The sequence below is a fragment of the Coffea arabica genome, chromosome 3e, assembly GCF_036785885.1.
Source record: "Coffea arabica cultivar ET-39 chromosome 3e, Coffea Arabica ET-39 HiFi, whole genome shotgun sequence".
In the NCBI taxonomy this organism is placed as follows: domain Eukaryota; kingdom Viridiplantae; phylum Streptophyta; class Magnoliopsida; order Gentianales; family Rubiaceae; genus Coffea; species Coffea arabica.
In genome coordinates, this window is record NC_092315.1 from 8,415,906 (window position 1) to 8,437,330 (window position 21,425).

Sequence of the window (21,425 nt, forward strand, 5' to 3'; positions counted from 1 at the left end):
GTTGGTAAATCACAACTAGTGTAGATTCTGTAGAAGGCTTAAATTGTAATCAGAAACCCTGACTTCTGATAAACTCAACGCTTCGAAATCGTAAACAAAAATCCCGTTCATTAGCTTTCTCCTTTGTAGGTAGACAGAAAATGACAGACAGGTAAATAGCTCAGTACCGATCATTTTTCTTTCTACCGTCCTCTGGAGGAATTGATACAAACTGCAGGATCTTCTCAACCTGTGCAACATCAATCTGAAACGTGGAGCAATTTCCATCACGGTCATCAGCCTTGCCTTGATAAAAGAAGCACCATGAGTCATAGCCGTGCCACATTTAAGGTTCCTCGAGGAGCAGGCCTTTATATCTGTCGGAGTCTGGTGTTGTATTCCTTAGTTTTTGTAAAGGCCTATCACATTTCTCCAGTACAAATGCCTGCCATGCAAGCTGATATCAATTGTTGGGTAGTTAAGGAACTAGCAGGCATGCAGAGTGAACCAGTAAATTCATTACATAGAATCATGAGATCAGATCATGTTGTGGCAGGGCAAAGCAATGTATAAGGGGATGTAGGTTCAGTTCCGAGTGAAGTTCAACTTTCTCCAAATCCTTTGAATGAGTAGCATTATGTCAGCAAGAAAGAATGGGAATGAGCCTCAAAACAATTATACTACATTAAGTTACCAATCAAAATTTGACCAAAAAATAAAAAGTTACCAATCAAAAGTTCGCCATATTTGCATATTCAGTGGCAAGAATTAATTTTTCTTAGATTTATCGTCCAGAGGTAGAAGAACCACACATCCACAAAAAGGACAATTCATGACAAATGGATGTAATGGCTGATAGAATAAGCCTTGGTCAATACACTAACTTCTGCTGCAGAAATATTTTGTAACCAGTTTGGTAGGTTGAATGGCTTGTCTGATGCACACGAAAAACGTCTGGGAAGTGAAACTTTTGATGCCTCAATTCAGTTAACACTAAATTAGACGGGTTGATACACCTGATGATAGACAAATGAAAAAAAACAGATGGGTTATTATGGACAGCACTTACATCTAAGTTAAATCAAATGAATGAAACTACCTTTTTCTATTTCCTGTATCTTACAGTTCTAGTAAATAGAGTTTCTATGTTACAAATCAAAATTGTGGTGGATTTCTCAAGAGCACAGCTACATGACTTGTGCTCACCTAGAAAGAGCACATGAAGGAAAAGAAAACTGCAGATGCTTATGCATTGGCATACAATCCCCCTCCGGTTTCAGGAGGCGGCCTCAATACCCCACTGGAACCCTTATGAGTCAATAAAACAGTATGTCTCGAATACCCCTAATGCCAAGCACCAGGATGACATGCCGAGTGAGTGCTCTGGAAGCAACATTATTCAGTTGATCCCTTTCTCTTGCAATGATTACAGAGCAATTAGAACCTGCAACCCAAACTGCATCTCGGTGGCCCCATAGGAGAAGAATGCAGCTAAAAACCATAGTATTCGTCTCAAGAGGCACTGCTATACAATCAACAGGCTGCCTTTTAACAATTTTGCCGCCACAAATTGCTTCCCAATGAATCCCAATTAGTAAGGAATCACATATGGCAACGCAACTGCATCAGCTGATTCTATGTGCAGAGCCTTGGACCAGACCTGCAGCTCTTCTCCAACAGCACTACCACCCTTCTTGGGGTTCCTAGGAGCTTGGCTAGCAAACAACCACTCCTGGTCATCAAATTCAGACCATTCGTCCATCTTGGGGACTGAAAGTACCTTGCTCAAATACTTTGAATCAGGATGGGGAGGTTTTCTTAATACTGCAGTAATGTCATCTACATCAGCAGTAGCAGCAGAAGATTTTGGTTTTGCAGGCAATGGTAGGGACTCTATAATACCATTTTTCCTGCCTTCCTTCTCATCCACCTTAAGTATTGCAGCATTTGGCTGCCTATCAGAAGTAAGCAAGCTCTGAATTTGGCAAGCTTCCAACTTCCTACCATTCTCTACCACTTGGTGAGAAGTGGGCCGTTGTAGTTTATGAGGCCTGACTTCTGTGTCTGTAAGGCAATTCAGACAAGCAAATACTAAATTAGCCATTTACAAAGGTTTATTAGAATTACATAACCCTGCACAGGATCAATGATTACAACTGGATACATTAAAGGCTGTTTAGCTCCATTAAATCTAATTTTACACTTGAACGGAACTTCGAAACAACCCCAGCCACCCCCACCCCCCACCCTTTTTCCTGAGAAAAAAGGGAATTTTAGGAGTTTCTTGGCAAGGCATTTCATACAGTACATACACTATGAGGGAAAATGCTTATGTTTTGCCAACCAAATGCAAGATTAAGGTTCACTCTAGAAAAGAACTCACCATGGAGAAAACCATTTATGCCAACATCTTTTCTTTTCTTGGGATTTCCCTCAACATTAGCATTTTTTTGGAGGTCCGAGGAAAGAGATGAGCTTCTGCTATCAATAACACCAATAATGCCACTCCTACCATCCTCTGCTTTGTCCTGGTCATTTTTTTTGTGCCCAATTGTATCCTTCTCCTTCTTCTTTTTCCTCTCTTTTTCCTTGTCTTTGTCCTTACCATGGCTTTTCTTATCCCTGTCTTTATCCTTATGTTTGTCTCCCCGTTTATCATTTCCTCTTTCTTTTGTTTTCTCCTTCTCTCCCAGCCGTCTCTCATCATTTTTCTCCACAACCTTGGGGATTCCTTCAACTTTACCTTCAGTCGTTTTTGAAAGGCTATAAACAACTGAGTTTCCACTAAAAGTTCCTTGCCCCTCCATCTTCTTGTTATCAAATTGTTTATCACTACTTTTGCCCTTCTCTTCAGCCAAATTTCCAGGATTTCTGGCTGCAAATCTATGTGCCTCATCATCCCTTTTTTTGTCCAGACCTGAGAATTTCTCAACCAACTCATCCCCAATACTTTTTTGTTCAACTCTAATACTCTTGTCCAATTGTGGAACAAGTTCTGATTCTTCAGTTCTACTGGCAACAAGGTTGCTTTCAACACTTCTGCCTCCATTATGGCCATGAAACTGAGCAGGATGGTTCTTTTCCTCTGCAGAGTATCTATCAATTTTTCCATCTCCTGCATTGAGCTTCTCCACTCCTTTAGCCTCAGGAATTCCAGTAACTCTGCTCGTTTCTGAAGTGCTGCTTTTATCTTTGTCTTTGCACTTTTCCTTCTTTTTCTCCCTATGTTTGTCCTTTCTCTCCTTGTTTTTCTCTTTTTTATCCTTTTTGTCCCTGTGTTTGCCATCACTTCTCTCCTTATCCTTTTTTTCTTTGCCTTCTCTCTTTTCTTTCTCTTTCTTCTCCTTTTTCTGTCTCTTATCTTTCTGTTTCTCCTGAAACATAAAAGAAATTTTTGGAATATCAGACAAATAATATACAGGAAAACTACACTGGAAGGTAATATGTATAACAAAGAAAAGCAAAACTTTGACCCAACTTCCACATGGGATATGACAAAACTGAAAGCGTGCACTATATATCTCTAGTAGTTAAACATCACAGGGAATTAAAGAATCACTATACACATACGTCCAAATGGTTGATACACATGCATGACAACAAAACAAAAAGATCTAGCACATGATGTTGCATCAAATACCTGAGAAGGATATGACCACATTTTGGTACATAAAATCCCTAGTGAGAGCTTTTCTTGGCCAGTACAACTGTGTGTGATGAGCTATGAATTTTGTTATAAAATAGTCCATGAAAATCTCTAAAGACAATACATGCAATACCGACAACCATCCCAAAAAACTTTTTCTTCCAAATTGAAAATAATTCAAAGAGTCTAATACAGAATTATGGAGTGTTGCATACAGTATGAGATTCAAACACTAAGCCACTGGATTAGGCACAGAGATAAGTTGGTAATAGTTGCATGAAGAACTTTATTCTTTGGTAGTGGAAGCAGGGTATGAGAAGTGTCCGCTACTAGACAGTATTAGAACAATCTTAACAGCCATACTTCTTCTATAGGGGTTTGGTATCCAAATGTTTTTAGTTAAGAGAACTTTTGCCTGCAGTAAATTTAGGACAATCCCATCAATCAAGTTAAAATAAGTAAATGCATGTACTCAAATCCATGGCATAATCATCTACCTCAGCCCATCAATAACACAAAGCAACAATTTGCTATAGAGTTGAGACAAATTTTAAAAGTTCAGCAAGTGCAATTTACTAGAATAAACCAACTAGTAAGTAATGTTTAGGCACTGTTTGAGGAAAAAAAGGGTAAAACCATACAGAACAAGCTAGCAAACAGATGCAAGCTTAGATTTTACTAGAGGATCTTACGGGTAAAGAAAAAGCAGTATTAAAGGGTAACAACATTTTCACAAAGTAGGAGAAAGATTAGTCTAGTAATCAACTCCTTTGGTGGTTCCATGGTCAAAGAACAACTAGTGAACTTGAAGACCTTTAGACCAACCCCCATTTCCTCCTCCAACAATCTCAGGGGTCAAGTATAGCACTTCCCCACAAACATATAAGGCCATGAACACCCAGAGAGAACCTTTGGAAAACAAAAGTCCACAGATAAACATGCATAGCAGAATCTCTTCACTGCCTGAATATGACAGAATGATGCTGTCCTGCCCCGACAACCATGCATAATTAACAGCAATACAAGAAAATGGGAAGGCAAATAGTACTGAGTGTAAGGATATGTATTCAGTTAACAAAATTATGTTACACCAGATGTTAAGCGATTTAAGTTAGCACTTAAGATAATTCTTTCAATATTCCACATACAAATAATACCCCAAGTGCCAATTACTTATTCATGGGAAAGGCAATCAGCTTTTCTAGCTATAGTAATGTGCTGCTGTCAAATGTCTGTCTGAAGAAGGCATTTTTTTAGAAACCATGTGAGCAGCTTGACATAAATTATTATCTCAAGAGGAGAATGGGAAAAGGCAGAGTGTTAGTAACTAGCACTAAATAAGTCAGACTCACTTATGCACTTTGTAGATACTTACGGGTCCAAATGACTTCAAACGATACATTACATCTCATTAGCAGCCAAAGAACTAAATAATCCCATTCACATATCTCATGTCAGTTGTTATAATGGTTTCTCTGTGTTTGAGTCCTATAAGAAAGAAGCAAAACCAATTTCTATATGAGAGCTGATACACAACATAAACTCCTATTTCCTAAATAAGCCAACAGCCACGCTGACATATTTAGAATTGCGAGTGAGTTTGATTAATCAAGAGGGGCAAGAGATAATTTTTTTTTAAAAAAAAAAGAGTATCAAGAATTAGAAAATTATACTGGGATATAAGTTTCTTAATTTTCCTTTTATATTTATTTTAATGTGGTGGAGATGTCATGATTCTCAAGGAAGCTTATACCTGAACTGAACGATGCAAGTGTCAAACCACGTGTAATAGGAGAAGAACACAATCACCAAGCATTTCGGGAAGTTCAAGATGCAAGAATTACCCTATGGAGGCAAAGTATATTTTAGGACACTTCACTTCTATAGCTTCATGATTTGCTCAAGATATTCATATTTGGAATTGACAAATCACACAGGAGTTCAAGATAACCTTAACCATCTCAACAGATTGGTTCAGATGGAATTCTATGTAGTATATTTGTTGCACCTTTTTTGGCTATTCAAAACATCAAACCAGCTCTTTGTAAAGTACTTACCTATTATGAACTTGAAAGTCACAAGTAGATTAGGTATTTTCATATTAAGAATTCATGCTTAACCAATTCTAATTGTCGCCTGTATAAGCAAACCAATGGGCTATGAGGGTGATTGGATTATTGAAACCAACGATTTCATATCTTGTACAAAAACCTCTACAATTAAGAACAAAATTTCAGAGCTTTTCTAAATAACTTAAAAATCTTCAAACAGATCATCCACTCCGTGACCGTTTCTAGGAGTCATGGCAAATTTCAGTATCTCATATAAGACCTTGCAGCCAAAGATTTTTTTTTTTTTTTTTTTAAATCTTATCCTGTGATCTTCTCTATTAGTTCCAAAAGTTGCAAATGTTACAAATAAGTCAAGCAACAACATCCCCAAGATCAATATGTCATTTACAAGTGAGCAAAAGAAAGCTAAATTCAGAAAGCCAAAAATTTTAGTCAGTTACATTACTTGGTGAATGAAGTAAGGGTCAGCACTCAGCAGGTTAATAGACGATTGTCATTAATCACATCAAGCATTCAATGCATGTCTCAGTGCATGTCATTAGGCATGAGATCAAGGCAACAGTTATAAGTTGCACACTTAACTCATAACAACAAGTTCCATATCTGATATAGGAAACTTAAATGCATTATCTAGATGATCAAGAAACTTTTGGCGTAAAGAGCCAATTCGACAAAGTACTCAGCTCCTTGCACATGCATGGCATCCACAAGATCAAATGCTTTGGATGCACAGAAACATTGCAAAGTTCATCTGAAAAATGCTTCAGAAACCTCATTAGCTTACTAGAAATTTAACAGTCCAAGTTCTTGTATATTGTGTATATATCATCAAATAGAAGAAATGGTTTTATCATTAGCTTACTAGAAATTTAACAGTCCAAGTTCTTGTATATTGTGTATATATCATCAAATGGAAGAAATGGTTTTACTCATACCCAAGAATTATCTTCATTTCGGAAGAGGCAAGCATATAGGTTCTGTTTCCCTTTCCTATATGCTTATTCTTATAGGCATCTAATTTCATACTTGATGTAGCAAAGTTCTTCAGTGCAGAAAGCAGAGCCAAGAGGTGGTCTAGATAGACCGGTTTAGATTAAAAAGCATAAATTTACATGGCATGTATCCTGAGCCTGCCCTCATATACTAAAGCATTGGAGACTTGTTAAAACTAAGAGAAAACAAGCAAACTAGTAATCAACAGATATGGGCACTTTTCTTCAAACTTATCCATGCATTCAGGTCCACCCTCCACCTTTAACTAACCTCAAGCAGTGTGATTCTGTCCTCCTACTCCAGGCAGAGTGCTCATAATTCTCCATCTAAAGTAGTCTGGTTTCCTCACTCTCTCTCCAAAGTAGGTAATCTAACACCTTCCCCTCCAACCCCACCCCCTAAAGTAGTGTGATTCTCGGGAGTCTAAAGCTCTGGCAAGAATCCTCCCTATAGAAAGGATACATTAAATTAAGTAGCATTAAGACAGTTATAGAAATAGAACCTCCATAGGAAAGATTAATTTATCACAGGCTGCCAATCTTCGATTAAAGAAAAATTCCATGATTACATCATTCCACATGTCAACAGGTGCCTAAAAATTTGCATGCCATCTATTTAACTAAACAAGAACCCATAGGCTAATACACCAAAGAAATCATCCTTCACAAAAATTAGAAACCACAAGTGGCACTATAGCAAAAAGATTAAGTTTTACCTTATATACAGAATTAGGTCACAGGACAACAGAGCATCATACTAGATTTTGATCATAAAAGAAATTAAATCTGGAAGCACCCTATAAAGAAGTAAAAAAAAATGAAATCCATGCACAAAATCCGTCTTCCTAGAATGTTTCTCAAGCTAATATTCATCTTCTACAAGCCCATTAACCCAGTAAACTCGATCATCCAAGACAAATTCACCACCTTTGATGTTGTGGCTCAAACTCCCTCCTTAACTCTCATTAATCATATCTTTCTTTTACACAATGGAATGGATTTTAATACCCCATATCTAGCGAACATAAGCTTCTACAAAACAAAAATAATCTTAAATCGATTAGAGATACCACCAGAACTAATAAACTGTCATTATTTTCCCTTATCTTTTTCTTTTCTTTCCTTCATATACGCAGAGATCATAATTGTGTTAGTCGGTACTCATCAATGGAGATCTATACCCAACAATAGAGATGTATATGAAAGCAAAAAGTCACTAGTCAGGGCATTGAGAGTTTAATCAATAACGACATGGGTTGAAGAACAAACCTCTTTTAGTACACTTGAATCTTCTAGTCTAGGCTTCTTTTCATAACCTGGTGGTGGAAATGGAAAGCAGCGAGACATTGCACAAAATACTACAATAAATGAAACAAGCTTTAAGGTAACAAATTGACTTAATTATTTTTACACAGCAGTGTTCCAATAAGGGAACAGACCAGCGAATATACTGTCCATGCACCATGACACCAGTACACTCATCTCAATTTTCAAAATTCCTCCATGAACTCCTTTCTCTTACTCCACCGCCTAAAATATGTTACCCTCCTTCAGCAGCGACACCTTTCACCCCTCGTTATATGCACTTGCCACGAAGTCAAGAAGCTTATCCTAGGATCAGTTCGACTTTAAAGCTCAAACCAACTCAATACATAAATTACAATTATGTGACACGTAATACCACAGATGTATAGCTACAATAATTGATACCACCGCCTACACAAAAGTTCCGTTAAAACTTTAATGCTTTTGTCCGAAAATTATCAGGTACACTGAAGTAAGATTTCCAGCTCCTCCACCAAAACCCAAGCGCACTTATCTCACCTTTCACTTAAAAGGCTAGCAATGCATATCCATAATCGTTCTCAAAATTTCAGTCTATATGTGGAGCTCACAATTAGCACAATACTCGTAAAGATAAAATCAGGGTATACAGAACAACAAACTAAAACACTGTGTTGTAAAAACTTCAGCTTGTATCAAGTCAATCCAAATGGTTTGCTGAATGACAAAGTTCCTCTACAATTTGATCTTATGACTTGTCTATCAGGCCAAGATTTACCAAACATCACCTCCTTCACTTCACTACCAAAGCCCAACACCAAAACCATTCCCTATCAAGCAAAACCACGATAATTTACAAAATAAGTACTCGAAAATCAACTCAGTTTCACCCGACAATTCAACAGTTCTCTTCAGTTAAATTTCCTCAACCAATCAGTCACTGCAATTCTACTTGTATCTGCAGTCTTCCTCCATTCCTATCCACACCCCAAATTCGCAAAGTCCAACCTTCCACAAGGGTTAAAACCAAGCTCAAATCCACTGAATATTCGATCCAACCGACTAGCAAAAACTTTCAGATTAACCTCCGGAGATGAAATCTCAGATTGCCGAGCTGCCTTCCACCGAGTTTGTCCTTGCTGATCAAAACCCTAATTTCAGCTGTCCAGTAACCGATCCAATTCGAAAACCCTAGCGAAAAAACCACCCAAAAAAAAAAAATTCTTAGTCATTCCGAAAAAATAGCCAATACTACTCCATAAAAGCCTAATTTTCCTATTTAAAACTCAAAAATTCAACGCACCCACAATTTTTTCAAAAAAATCCATTTTTAGACAAAATGAAGCTTGCAAAAGCGATAGAAACTAAGTTGAACTGTCCCGATAAACGATCATAGATTGGCATTCTTAAAAATTCAATTAAAAAATCGTTTTACAACTCAATTTTATCAATTCCATCGAATTCTCGATTTTTTCCCTTTTTCATTTTAAAAAAAAATTATTTACCTTGTCCAAGCTAGTGAAGAAGAAAGAAGAAGAATAATTAGCAACAGAAACCAAAAGCCATCTCTAATCTGAGCTATATTTCCAATTATTTGTGGATTTTCCAGTCATGGGCTTTTTTCTTCTGGGTGAAGAGCAATGTTAGAGGAGGAGGAGTAGTAATACCAGTATCAGAAGAAAGGAAAAGGGGTTTAATTTTGATGAATGGGTTCGGAGATTACACGCGAATTTGGGGAAAAAGGAGCAAGTTAGGGGCGGGGATGGGGGTGGACAGCAGGACAGGGAGCCTATGCAGCCGATTTTTTTTTATATATATATGGGGAAAATTTTGAATAGTTTCACCACTCCAAAAATATTTCATTTGGATTGCTGTTTTTTGAAATTTTTATAGAAAATTATACTGTAATAATTTTGATATATATGAGATAAAGAAATAATTGAGAAATGTGTTTATAGATAACGTAAAAAAATTTTAGAAAAAAAATTACTTTCCAAATAAGGTTGTTTACACACGTCGTGGCTACAAAATTCTATAGCATTTTGTAATGTATTGTATATGAGATAACAGAGTGATTAAATTGTGATTATGAAAAAATAAAATGATTGGAAGAAAATTTTGGTGCCCAATAGGCATTAGTTATAAAAGACTTCAAAACTTAGTTGGTGTTTCAAATTTCAATAGGCAATAGTTATGGAAAGACTTTAATTTCTCCTAGTTTGGATTGTAGTTTTTCTCCAAAAAAATTTTAAATTTTCTGTGAATATATCTTTCAATCATCTTTTTACCTCATATATATCAAATATTTACGGTATATTTTCTACAAAACTTCAGAAAATATATTTGAATCATTTGGATTGCTATTTTTTAAAGTTTTTATTAGAAAAATACACTAACGATTTGATGTATGTGAGATAAAAAGGTGTTTAAAAAATATATTCATTAAAAAAATAAAAATTTTTCTTTAAAAAACTTCAATCCAAAAAATGGTTCTTGAAGAAATTGAAATTAAATTTGGAAAATGTCTAAATATGAGGAAACCATGACTCATAGCTTTTGGAAAATTTTCAAGCTAAATAAGTAAAGTTTTAAACGCAATAAAACAATAAATGTAACATTAATGTAGAATATAGACCGTGAATGACTGGTTAACTAGAAACTAGGGGCAGAGTACGCAGATTATACTCAATAGAATAAAGGGATAATATCAGAAACCTCCCTAAGGTTTTTCTTAATATCACTTAGAATTTTTAAATTTTAAAAAATATTATTTACCTCCTTTACTTTTGCTATTTGTACGACAAAATCTTTAAAACTCTAAACTAAGCTTTTGCTTCTTTTGCTAAACAAAAATGCTCTTAAATAACTTTATTGACTCCATTAAAAACGACTATCTAAAAAGCAATTTTAAGTATTGCCACCATATCACAAAGCTATAGTTCCTAAAAGTATAAATTTGAAACAAAAAGATACATGTAAATAATATTCATTAACACCAATTCAACTTTATATAATCAAAACTAATTTTTTATTAACCTTATTTTTATTCCAACCTCTTCTCAAATGATACCCAAGTTTTTAAATTGTACTAAATTGTTATAATCGAAATAACCAAAGGAATCATATTGTACTTACCACAATCACTCGAAAAAAAGGGACAAATAAAGTTCAATTTACGATCATTTATTTAAAAAAAAATTGCATAGTCATCCGAACAAATGAACAGGAAAAAATATTAGAGAAAAGGAAAAGAGAAGAAAGTGACTTTTATTTTTCTAATTTTTTAACTCCATTTATTTGATATATGTATTATGTATGAAGTAAGGGTTAATATTGCCATTTTGAAATTAATAAGGGATGTATGTGATATTTTCAAAACTTTAGCAACATTAAATGCTATTAAGAGAAACCTCAGCGGAGATATATGATATTATCCCATAGAATAATATAAGAAAGAGATGAAAAATGTGAGGGACGATAGAAGTAGGAAAAGCCCACTCGCGTTTTGATGCGCGTGTTTGATGAGCTCCTTTGCCATAATCCCCTCTGGTATTTCCTCTGGTGTGTGTGATTTGGGGGTGATTGTGTCTAGGATGCATTGGTGGCGACAGCTAGTGTTTATGGTTAATTATATTGCATTGTTGTACTTTTGTTATTGGGGAATTATTTATTTGTATAGGTGTCAGATTGATTGTTTTATATTTTCTAATATTTTTTGATGTTATAAAATGTTATTAGGATTTGATTTGATAAGCCTATTTTTTAAAAGTTACAATTGCGTGATTTTAAAGTCGTTATAGTAGTTCATTCAATATTTTATAAGATTTCACAAATTTTTTATGTTGAAATTGCCTAATTAATGAAAAGTACACAAAGAAGAAGTAAAAATCTTGGCGTAGCTTTTTATTGTATCACAAGTCAATTTTTGCCTAGAATTTTGGATTTTGAGCAACTAAACTAGCAACTATGTGGCTATTTTCTTTTGTGTTATAAGCAATATTTTGGATTAACATGTACCTCAAGGCCTACATTAAGACAAGCATTGATTAGTGATTTCCAAATCTTTTTCCACTTTAGAATACTAATGGTACTTAATCTTAGGGTCTATCTAATAGATGTCAAGTGGCACTTGTTAAAATATATTTCAAGTGTCATATTTTTTAAAATATAGGATTAATTAAGAAAAGTAAATAAATATAAAGGAGGGTAGGTAAGATTCAATAGGAAAAGTATATAAATACAAACAAGGGTAATAATTGTTATTATGTACATATACCTGATAAGTTAGGTGAATATTATGTATGTTAATGAGTGTTCAATGGATACTCGTTAGAAAAACCATTAATCTTATGCTTATTGTGTTTACCTTAATTCTCGCCATCTTGGTTTGGCATTTTGGGAATTGTGATAACTATTGGAAAGTGATTGACTTGAGAAAAATCACTTACATGGTGAGTGATTTTTTACTTGATTAGAGATAAACTGCCATATTTCTAAGTACGTCTTTTATGTTAGAAAAGAATTCCAAAGAGATTGAAAGACTTAAGTCTGTTTATAACCCAATTCAGCATTTAAATTTAATAGATTCATATCTCAATATGTTCAGACGTATTTGATAATAAAAAATTGAACATATGAATTAATTAAGTGGCATTGAATTTTCTAAACAAAACTTACTCCAAAAAATAAGTGATAAACTATTTACTTATCACTTAATATGATATGCACTCAAATGTTTCAGATTTAATACTTAATAATTCAATAATTTAATGAATTTAGATTTCAGATTTTAAATTTCATTTTTCAGATTTCAATTTTAACAAATGCACCATTAGCTCTTTGGTACTACACTACACAGAGCAGATGGTACTACATATTTAAAGTAAGGTTTTAACTTAAATTTAAAATCTTTATGATCCACATCACTTAAAAGTAATGTTTCAAATTAGTTTAAGATTTTAATGTTAACAAAATCATAAACCTCACTAAAAGACTAAAAGTTCTACACTTCTTGATGGAATCAGCAAATTTTGTTGTCAATGAGTAAAAATTTTTGTAGTATGGACAATGTGTAACATTATGAGCGGAAGTGCAACAATAATTAAACATTACCAAACACCCTACATCATTGTTCTAAGATAAAGATTTTGATATTTTAGCTAAGTTTAGTAACTTAAGAAGAATCATGTATTAATTGAATGTCTGCCAAACAAAGAAACAAAATTTTGACTTGAGGGAAACTTTTGCAAGTCATCTACTTTAGATAGCTCCCCGTAGCGTAAAAATTTGATTAGATAGATCATAAACATAGTAATTTTCATCTTGAGGATAATCTAGTCGTCTTGAGGTAATAGTTTCTAATTAGCATCTCCTATCGTGACTTTCGACAAATTTGTTTAATAGCACTTTCATGATAAAAAAAAAAAAAATCCTAACTTACAACTCAATTGAAAAGTGTATGTATTTCACGTACTTTATTTTATTATTAAATGTCTTATAAATACTTTTATTATACGATTAATAATTGAAATATTTGCTTATCTTATCTTAATCTTCTCATCTATTTCTTTGTTTTATTAATCAAGGTGAGAAAAATATTTATCACAAAATTTTCATTCCATAATGAAATCTCAAACAACATTTTGTACATCTTTAAATTTCACTAATGCAAAACCTACTCGTCCCTGTGGCAATTGAAAGAACGCTTCTAATCATCTAGCATCAACTATTTGTTTCACGCGCGCGATGAGGGGCGAGTGGTGCTAGAGACAGCTGGGGTAATGGAGTTTTACGCTAGGAAGTCATTTGCTTGCCTTAGCACATGTGGGTTGGTTCCCTTCCCAATTAATCTACGCAAGTGGCGATCTTCCACGTGGCGCCGCCCCCCCGGGCACTGCACATCACTGCAAATCTGTTGTACACGCGTCTCTGTGTCTCCCTTCCTTCTCCTGACAGTTCATGTGTGAGACCATCTAACATGTTTATTTTTTGGGTGATAATTTCAGAAACCTCCTTGAGGTTTCTAACAAGTTCACTCGGCTCCTCTCAATTTTAAAAATTATACTGACCTCCATTGATATAGTAAAAATACCTATAATACCCTCTACTTGGTAGAGAATTTTAAATTGAAGGCAATAAATTTACAAAATCCAAAAAAATTATTTTTCTGTTTCTTGTCTATTTTCGCTCCTCTTTTTTCTAATTACTAAAACCTCTTTTTATTATCTTTGATTTTGTGGATATTAACAAATGGAAATTACAAAATTAACAGAGGAAGCAGATTATGTGTCAAAATGGAAGGAAATGAAAAGACTCGCAATAATAGAGAAATAAATAATGAAATTGATGATTGAAATAGGAAGAATAACTAAAGATGTGAAATTTGTCATGTTTTATTTGTTGTCAAGAAAATTTTTTATAAAATGTCAATAATTACATAAGGATTTCTTCAATTGGATTAGAAATTTTTTATTATGATTTTATTATAGAAATAGAATTTATTCTTTGCTTTTGAGATATTAATTTATACTTTTAAGGCCATATGAGAGCTGTAATTGTGGTTCTAAGTCAGAATAGCTTGTATTGAAAAAATATTTGAGCATTGATATTTAATTTTGGGATACAAAATTGGTTGTCGATGGGGTTTGTGTGTGTGTGTGTGTGAGAGAGGTTTTTTTTGTGTAGCAAGTATTGATACTGTATATGCAATTTGAAATCTTTTGGATAGCTACTTAGTTTTAAAACTTGTGCTTAGATGATTGTTAGGATTTATACTTGTTGATTTGTACAAAGTGTGAAAGAAAATGATTGATTATACTATATTTTTCTTTCTTAGTTTTATACAAAATGGCAATTTAAGATTTTAGTAAGAAAATCTATCTTGTTAGACTTACATTATTGCTAAACAGTAGAAGTATGAGAGGCATATACAATTTTTAAAACTTGAGAGGAGCTCTTTATAATTGTCAAAAACCTCAGGAGAGAGTTTGTGAAATTATCCCTTATTAGTTAGGTATGCTCAGGGAAGTTTCTTGATTTATGGGTGGCCATTGAATCACACAAGTAACCTCTAGATATTTTTTTTCTATACTTTATGAGTTTTTCGATTTCATGAACTGAGGTTACACAAAAAGAATTGGGTATGCCGTTAATACCCCATTACACAAGTAACCTCTAGAATTTTTTCTATGCTTTATGAGGTCTTTGATTTCATGAACTGAGGTTACACAATAAGAATTGGGTATGGCGTTAATTTCCCACAATATAATCTACTTTGAAAGTGTATACAGTTCAGGCTTGAATAGTAACTTCAAAAGTTTAATGGTGAGTTCACTCTCCAATAGGGAAAAAAACCGCAATGGATCTTCTGTCCCACACCCTGTGTCACTCTCTGTCCCACTTTTTATTATATTGTTATTTCTCCTACATAAACATCACGTTTTAGTTCTTTTTTGTTTCTTTAAGATCCAATAACTATTAATTTGACAAACAAAAAAAAGATCCAATAACTATTAATTAAGTACTACACAAAATTTAACAAATTCAAAAAACCAAAATGCATAAAAAAATGAGATTTTTTATGAATTTTCTGCTGTATTTTTTAATTTTCTATTATATATTGCTTTTTTGAAGCTACTATATTTATTTTTTACGCAATTAATAGTTATTGGATCTTAAGTAAACAAAAAAGAATTAAAACGTGATATTTATGTAGGAGAAATAGCAATATAATAAAAAGTGGGACAGAGAGTGGCACAGGGTGTGAGACAGAAGATCCGTTGCGGAAAAAAACCCTCACCAATCATTAGTTTAATTGCTAGAGATATTAAGTAGTTAACAAAACCGTTCCTAAATAGTGTAACATAGTTATAATTAATTAATTGTTAGTTGCTTATACAAACTCGTAATAGGAAGGTATCTATTATGTATAGGGTTTATACGAAGAGTAATTAAACATCGTATTACTGTTTTAAAAGTGTTCAAATAGTTAATAACGAATTATAACTTGTTAACCCCCCCCTCCCTTTTTACAAAAACTGGGAAAATGTTAGTAGGATTAAAAATATAATTAGTTGCCTTGGTTCTGTTTGAGTTTAACTAATTCACGACTCCCAAATTATATATCACTGAACTAAACTCATTTTGACTCCGCCAAACTCTAACAAGTGAATGAACAGTTGTTTGAATCAACCTTCAAAATGAGTGGTTCTAATTAAAGATTTGAAGTTGTTTGAAGTATTCAAGATTCTTGAGGTAGAAATAGCCACACTCCATACCGTGCATATAGACAGGTTACATTTGGATTAAGTCAAAAGAGTTTCATTTTAGAGGGGAACTACAGGATTATAAGGATGCAAATTGTTCATTCTATCGTAATGGTAAAGCTTTACATGATATATTAAATTTAACTAAAAATTTTGTCCGAGTTTTAATCTCAATATTCTTTGCCTATTTATCCTTTATTGCAAAATTAATCTCAATATTCTTTGCCTATTTATCCTTTATTGCAAAATATTCACAAACCTTTTCTACTGCAGAATCCTTTACTTGTGCAAATGCAATTTTACATTTAGAGTTCACTTACAAAAAACGACTAAAATTCATGATATTTTTAAGGGATAGACACAAATATGAAAATCTCTCAAAAAACTCCATTTGGATTGGCTATTTTTTCAAATACAATACTACAATAATACACAACAACTCAAAAAACATTTCATCCATACAATATATCAAATATTTCAAAACATTTTTATAGTAAAATTTTTTCATATACACTGTTACAGTAAAATTTTTCAAAAATATTTCTAAAAAATAGCTAATTCAAACGGAGTCAACAAAATAGACTATTTTTTAATTTTAATTTGTTTTCGTCGTACGTCGCCTAGTATAGAAAACTTTTCTCCTCTCACGTCTCTTTTCAGTTATCAAATCATCCACAATGAAGTATAGGTAAACTCTACTATTTCCACTACTTCCTAAAAGGATATGAACTCCATAACATATACCGCCACTCAAAGCTAAGGAAAACACGGCATGCTCTAATTCTACTGTAGCACATATAACTAGTCATATAATATTGATGTAAGGATATTTCAAGAAAAAAAATAAACTAAATTTACTCTTCTAACACCATTAACTAATTTTTCTTATACCGAGTCCTAAAAAAAAAAATCAAGACTAACAAAGCGAAATTGAGGGAGTATGTGTTTTGAGAACTTGACAAATTATTGGCTTATACAATTTGTGAACATTAAATCCAGCTAAAACACAACATCAATTGGCAGTTCAACTCTAATTGCTGTGGTAATCATGGTACTTTGTTGAACTACAAGCGTTTAATTGACATTTAATCAAACTTTTCGGTCTTTAAGATAATTTTAAAAAAGTAATTGCTGACAAAGGTATGTTCAATATTATTGACTCCATAATTCCCGGTGTCATATACCAGTAACGCTTTTACACCCCACTCCTTTTCCACTTTGTATCTTTCATCAATATCTTCTTCACGTTCTAGAGTGGCTTAAAGCCTTAAACCCTAGCCGCTCCCTCGTCTCTGGCATCTCCTCTCCTTAAACCCTACAAATATCCTCTGTCTCAGGTATAAATCATTTTTTAGTCTCTCCTTTTCTTGTCCATTTTCTGGGTTGGTCTCCTTTTGTGAAGTATGTCTTCTTTTTTTTTCCCCTTCAATTTTCTCTTGGTTCTTGATGGCATTTAAAAACCAGAAAAGGGAAATGTAAAAAGAACCATTTTCCCTTCTTTTTTACCTTTTTATCTTTGGATTCGTTCTTTTATGGGTGATCTATAGATGGTTTTTTTTAATCTATGCTTATTTATTACGTTTTTATTGTGTTTATAAAAAGTTTTCTAGGATTTTTGCGTTTAGATGTGGTGTTAAGGTGTAGGTTTGTGATCAAATGGCTACAAAATGAAATCTTTTGATGATTCACTGTACTGCGTTGTGCTTTTCTTGTCGATTTTGTGTGTCAGATTTATGGGATGTATGATATGTGTTTGTGATGTATCTCTGTAAAAGTTTTGCCTTGTAGAAAAAGTAGAACAGGGTATCTTTTAGTTCTCTTTATATTCGATGATCTGTGGAATAATTTGTACTCTTTTACATTTCAGTCTTAAAAATACTGATAGGTTCTTTGTTTTCGGTCTTTGTAGGATAACATTTTTTATGATTTTCTTTGTATTGTAGTTGTTTCTGGCTTACTCAAATGAATTAAAACATTAAATAGAGTGATCAGAAGTTATTTAGCCTCTTTCCGTAGTAAGGATGGGGAGTCGAGGTTGGAATGAACGGCAGGATTTTCTGGTCAAATTTGATTTTGTCTCCAAGAAATGTTCTTTTTGTGATTGTTGGTTGGAATGAATGGTGTGACAGGGGCACTAGTTAGCCATATGCTTTAGCAAATCTTTTATTGTTTTGTATATTTCGGGTTGGTTGTGTTGTTTGCTGGAAAATTGATTTTGATGCAAAATCTATGGTGGATTAGATGCAATGAATATGCCTGATATTGTTTGCATATGTTGTCGTTTGTTAGAATAAAAGCTCATTTTTTTTAATTGATGTATGTTCTCTTTGCTCACTGAAATCTTACTGAATAATTTGTAAAAGCAGTGAATTGTTTTCATAGCAAAGTTCTTGCCTTGACATATGAGAGACTTGAATCCTGATCAATAATCTGAACGTTTTTTGATATGACCTGCAACCATCACCTTTTATCATTACGATAATCGCTTTATTACTGACAATGGTACTCTGAGCATTGGATTTGACGTATTCGACATGGCTACCTTTTTTTTTTTTAATTCTTTAGTACATTAGTGGAAATGGCATTCTACAACAGAGTTGGGAGCCTTCTCAGGCAGAGCTCAAAAATTAATTCATCGACAGCACCAGTTCCTGTGTCATCAATGCTTAGTTCGATCCGATGCATGTCCTCGAAGCTTTTTGTTGGTGGTAAATACCTTTTGTATGTTTGACACTGATTTTAATTAACTTTTGCTTAGCTACTGCCTGAACTAGAAACCTTATGTACATTTCTGTGTATCTTAATATTTGTTTCTGTGTTAGGTCTTTCATATGGAACTGATGACAACTCTCTGAAAGAAGCATTTTCTGGCTTTGGGGAGGTTGTTGAGGGTGAGTTGTCTTGCGTGACTGCTTTCTATGCTCTGTTGTTATTGAATGCCCTGCAAATTAGTATTCAATTTTGAAGATTATCCACATTCCTCTGCATTAAGATATAATTTTTGTTGTGTTCTGATATAAGATCCTATGTGTTCTTTGGGGACATGTTGACTTGATGTAGTTGGAAAAGTTATGGCTGGACCCGAGTAAGATGGCTTTTGCCTAGGATTGTATCTGTTTTGATATCTCATTTTTGCACTGAGGTGACTTATATTAACTCTATTTGCTAATGCATAAAATTGATACCCGCATAACCAAGGCTATTAAGTATGATTTGAGACAATTGCCTTTTCAGTGCTTTATATGCTGAGAAGAAACAAATTGATTAATTTTTGCATGCTATTAAGTATGATTTGAGACAATTGTCTTTTCAGTGTTTTTATATGCTGAGAAGAAACAAATTGATTAATTTCTGCATGTATAAGCTTTTTCTGAGTTTTCCCTTGCAGTAGACAGGTACCATGTCTTACTCTTCCTTGGGCTTTCTGATAATGTTATACATTTGCTAACTTGCTTAACTGCACCATTTAACATGAAACTTTGATAAATTTTCTCAGGTTGCCTCTTGTATTGGGTTGCATTTTTTTACTTCATTTTGCATGTTTCTCGAATTTCCTTGATTGTTGTTGATCTGGTGTAGCATGGACATTTCTTAATATTATTTTTTGTTCCTTTCCTTTGCAAAGGATCTGCGCGATATCTGGTTGTGCTTTTGTGGTCTTTCAGGATTGATTTGAGTTATTGAGACCAATTAATGGCTTTGCACCAGTGGGTTATTTAGTTATTTTTCTTACTTTTGGTTGCTTCTCTTCTGAAGAAAGGGATTGCCAATTGGGCAAAATTTTTATGCCGTTAGTCACATTCAATGTGGTTTTCATGTAAATGGTTGAGTGAGGGGTAAGTAACAAGAGACTTTGTCCACTTTAGTTTTGTGCCTCAGTTTCTTTCATCTCATGAGTTTTGATAAGATAATTCTTTCCCGAAACTTTCATATACCCTACGAGTTAGCAGAAATAATTAGGGACCTTTGCACATTTTTTAATTCATACACGAGAATAGTTTTAGAGAACTTTGTATGAACACGCAGAACCGAGTATGATAATTACATGTGTCTGCAGTCTTTCTGTTATTTATTTGATTTGGAGTAGCATTTTATACACGATTGGCTTTGTTGTGCACAGCAAGGGTAATTACTGACAGAGAATCAGGGAGATCAAAGGGTTTTGGATTTGTAAGCTTCTCGAGCACAGAATCAGCCAGCTCAGCATTGTCAGCCATGGATGGCCAGGTCTGGGTCCCGACTCCCGAGCTTCTGTGAAAGTCAGTCGGAGGCTGTTGAACATCCTGATTTTCTTTTTTGGTATTGACTTGAACTTGTGTTTCAACAGGCCTTGCAGGGGAGGAACATCCGTGTGAGTTACGCGCAAGAGAGGGAGAGGGGTGGACCACGAGGAAATTTTGGAGGAAATTTTAGAAATTCTGGAGGAAACTTCGGAAATTCTGGAGGTTTTCGTGGCTATGAAGATGCTTGATTCTGGGTCGCCTTTAGTTTATTCTATTGTCTATAGATGCATGGCGGCTTTTATTTCATCAAGGACGAAATTTACATTGTTGTCTCTTTAGATGAATTTTGTGAACTTCTAGAATCTGTGCCTTTGCTTTCAATACTAGTATGGTTTCTACTTTCTAGTGCCTAATTCTGGTGGATTTGTGTCAAATATTGTCAGATGCATGTGTTCTACAGTCTGCTGATTCGGGTTCAGTTTTATCCGTAGGCAACTGAAGGAAAATCATGTTCATGTCTTTAGACATTTGCTCTGTTGGATAGCCGTTGTCAAGTGGGATTTTCTTCTCTGTTAGGCGCAGGATAAAACACAAAAAATGGGATGTTTTTTGTTACTAAGATTCTAAAACTATCACTCTGTATCGTACATAAGGTTTGGTTTTTTTTTAAAATTTTTTTTTTCAATTGCAGTATCTTGTAGTAGTTTTCAAAATTTCAGATGAAGTGAGCAAAGGTGACCAAATGAGGCGAATAAATGGCAACTAATTTTTTCTGAAGTCAGTTGTTTTGTGACCGGGTTTTGATGATGAGATGAAATAACTGCCTCAATTTCGTAAAACGAATATGTATGAAATTGAGACATTGAATCTGTAATGATGGTAACAATTGGCTGAATGTAATTTTTCATGCAATGTATTTGGTTTCCAGTGTGCCTGACAGCTTGTTTAACGTTATCTCCCTACAT

At 34.0% G+C, this 21,425-nt stretch overlaps 2 protein-coding genes across 4 annotated transcripts; one reads left to right on the forward strand and one right to left on the reverse strand.

The window, feature by feature from the left end:
- Positions 1 to 1,055: 1,055 nt before the first annotated feature.
- Positions 1,056 to 9,769, reverse strand: LOC113736370 (uncharacterized). Of its 2 annotated transcripts, none has more exons than XM_027263303.2 (4): positions 9,479 to 9,769; positions 7,959 to 9,164; positions 2,363 to 3,353; positions 1,056 to 2,043 (listed from the first exon to the last, which is right to left on the reverse strand). In XM_027263303.2, the coding sequence occupies exons 2-4, from the start codon at positions 8,034 to 8,036 to the stop codon at positions 1,571 to 1,573; spliced, it is 1,542 nt and encodes a 513-aa protein (XP_027119104.1). In that variant the 5' UTR covers positions 8,037 to 9,164; positions 9,479 to 9,769; the 3' UTR covers positions 1,056 to 1,570. The 2 variants fall into 2 exon arrangements, with proteins under 2 accessions (XP_027119104.1, XP_071940763.1); XM_072084662.1 differs by having other exon boundaries at positions 9,641 to 9,758.
- A 7,648-nt stretch (positions 9,770 to 17,417) lies between these two features.
- Positions 17,418 to 20,873, forward strand: LOC113736371 (glycine-rich RNA-binding protein 4, mitochondrial-like). 2 transcript variants are annotated; one of them, XM_027263305.2, is made up of 5 exons: positions 17,418 to 17,574; positions 18,803 to 18,945; positions 19,060 to 19,128; positions 20,358 to 20,464; positions 20,565 to 20,873. In XM_027263305.2, exons 2-5 carry the CDS (start codon positions 18,816 to 18,818, stop codon positions 20,706 to 20,708), a joined length of 450 nt encoding a protein of 149 aa, XP_027119106.1. In that variant the 5' UTR covers positions 17,418 to 17,574; positions 18,803 to 18,815; the 3' UTR covers positions 20,709 to 20,873. The 2 variants fall into 2 exon arrangements, with proteins under 2 accessions (XP_027119106.1, XP_071940764.1); XM_072084663.1 differs by having other exon boundaries at positions 17,512 to 17,638.
- The last annotated feature ends 552 nt before the right edge of the window (positions 20,874 to 21,425 follow it).

Coding starts and splice junctions, on each gene's coding strand:
- LOC113736370 (XM_027263303.2), bottom strand. CDS start 8,036: ATGTCTCGCTGCTTTCCATTTCCACCACCAGGTTATGAAAAGAAGCCT. Junction 3,354..7,958: donor ATTCAAGTGTACTAAAAGAG/GTTTGTTCTTCA, acceptor TTTATGTTTCAG/GAGAAACAGAAAGATAAGAG. Junction 2,044..2,362: donor CATAAATGGTTTTCTCCATG/GTGAGTTCTTTT, acceptor ATTGCCTTACAG/ACACAGAAGTCAGGCCTCAT.
- LOC113736371 (XM_027263305.2), top strand. CDS start 18,816: ATGGCATTCTACAACAGAGTTGGGAGCCTTCTCAGGCAGAGCTCAAAA. Junction 19,129..20,357: donor CTTTGGGGAGGTTGTTGAGG/GTGAGTTGTCTT, acceptor TGTTGTGCACAG/CAAGGGTAATTACTGACAGA. Junction 20,465..20,564: donor TGTCAGCCATGGATGGCCAG/GTCTGGGTCCCG, acceptor GTGTTTCAACAG/GCCTTGCAGGGGAGGAACAT.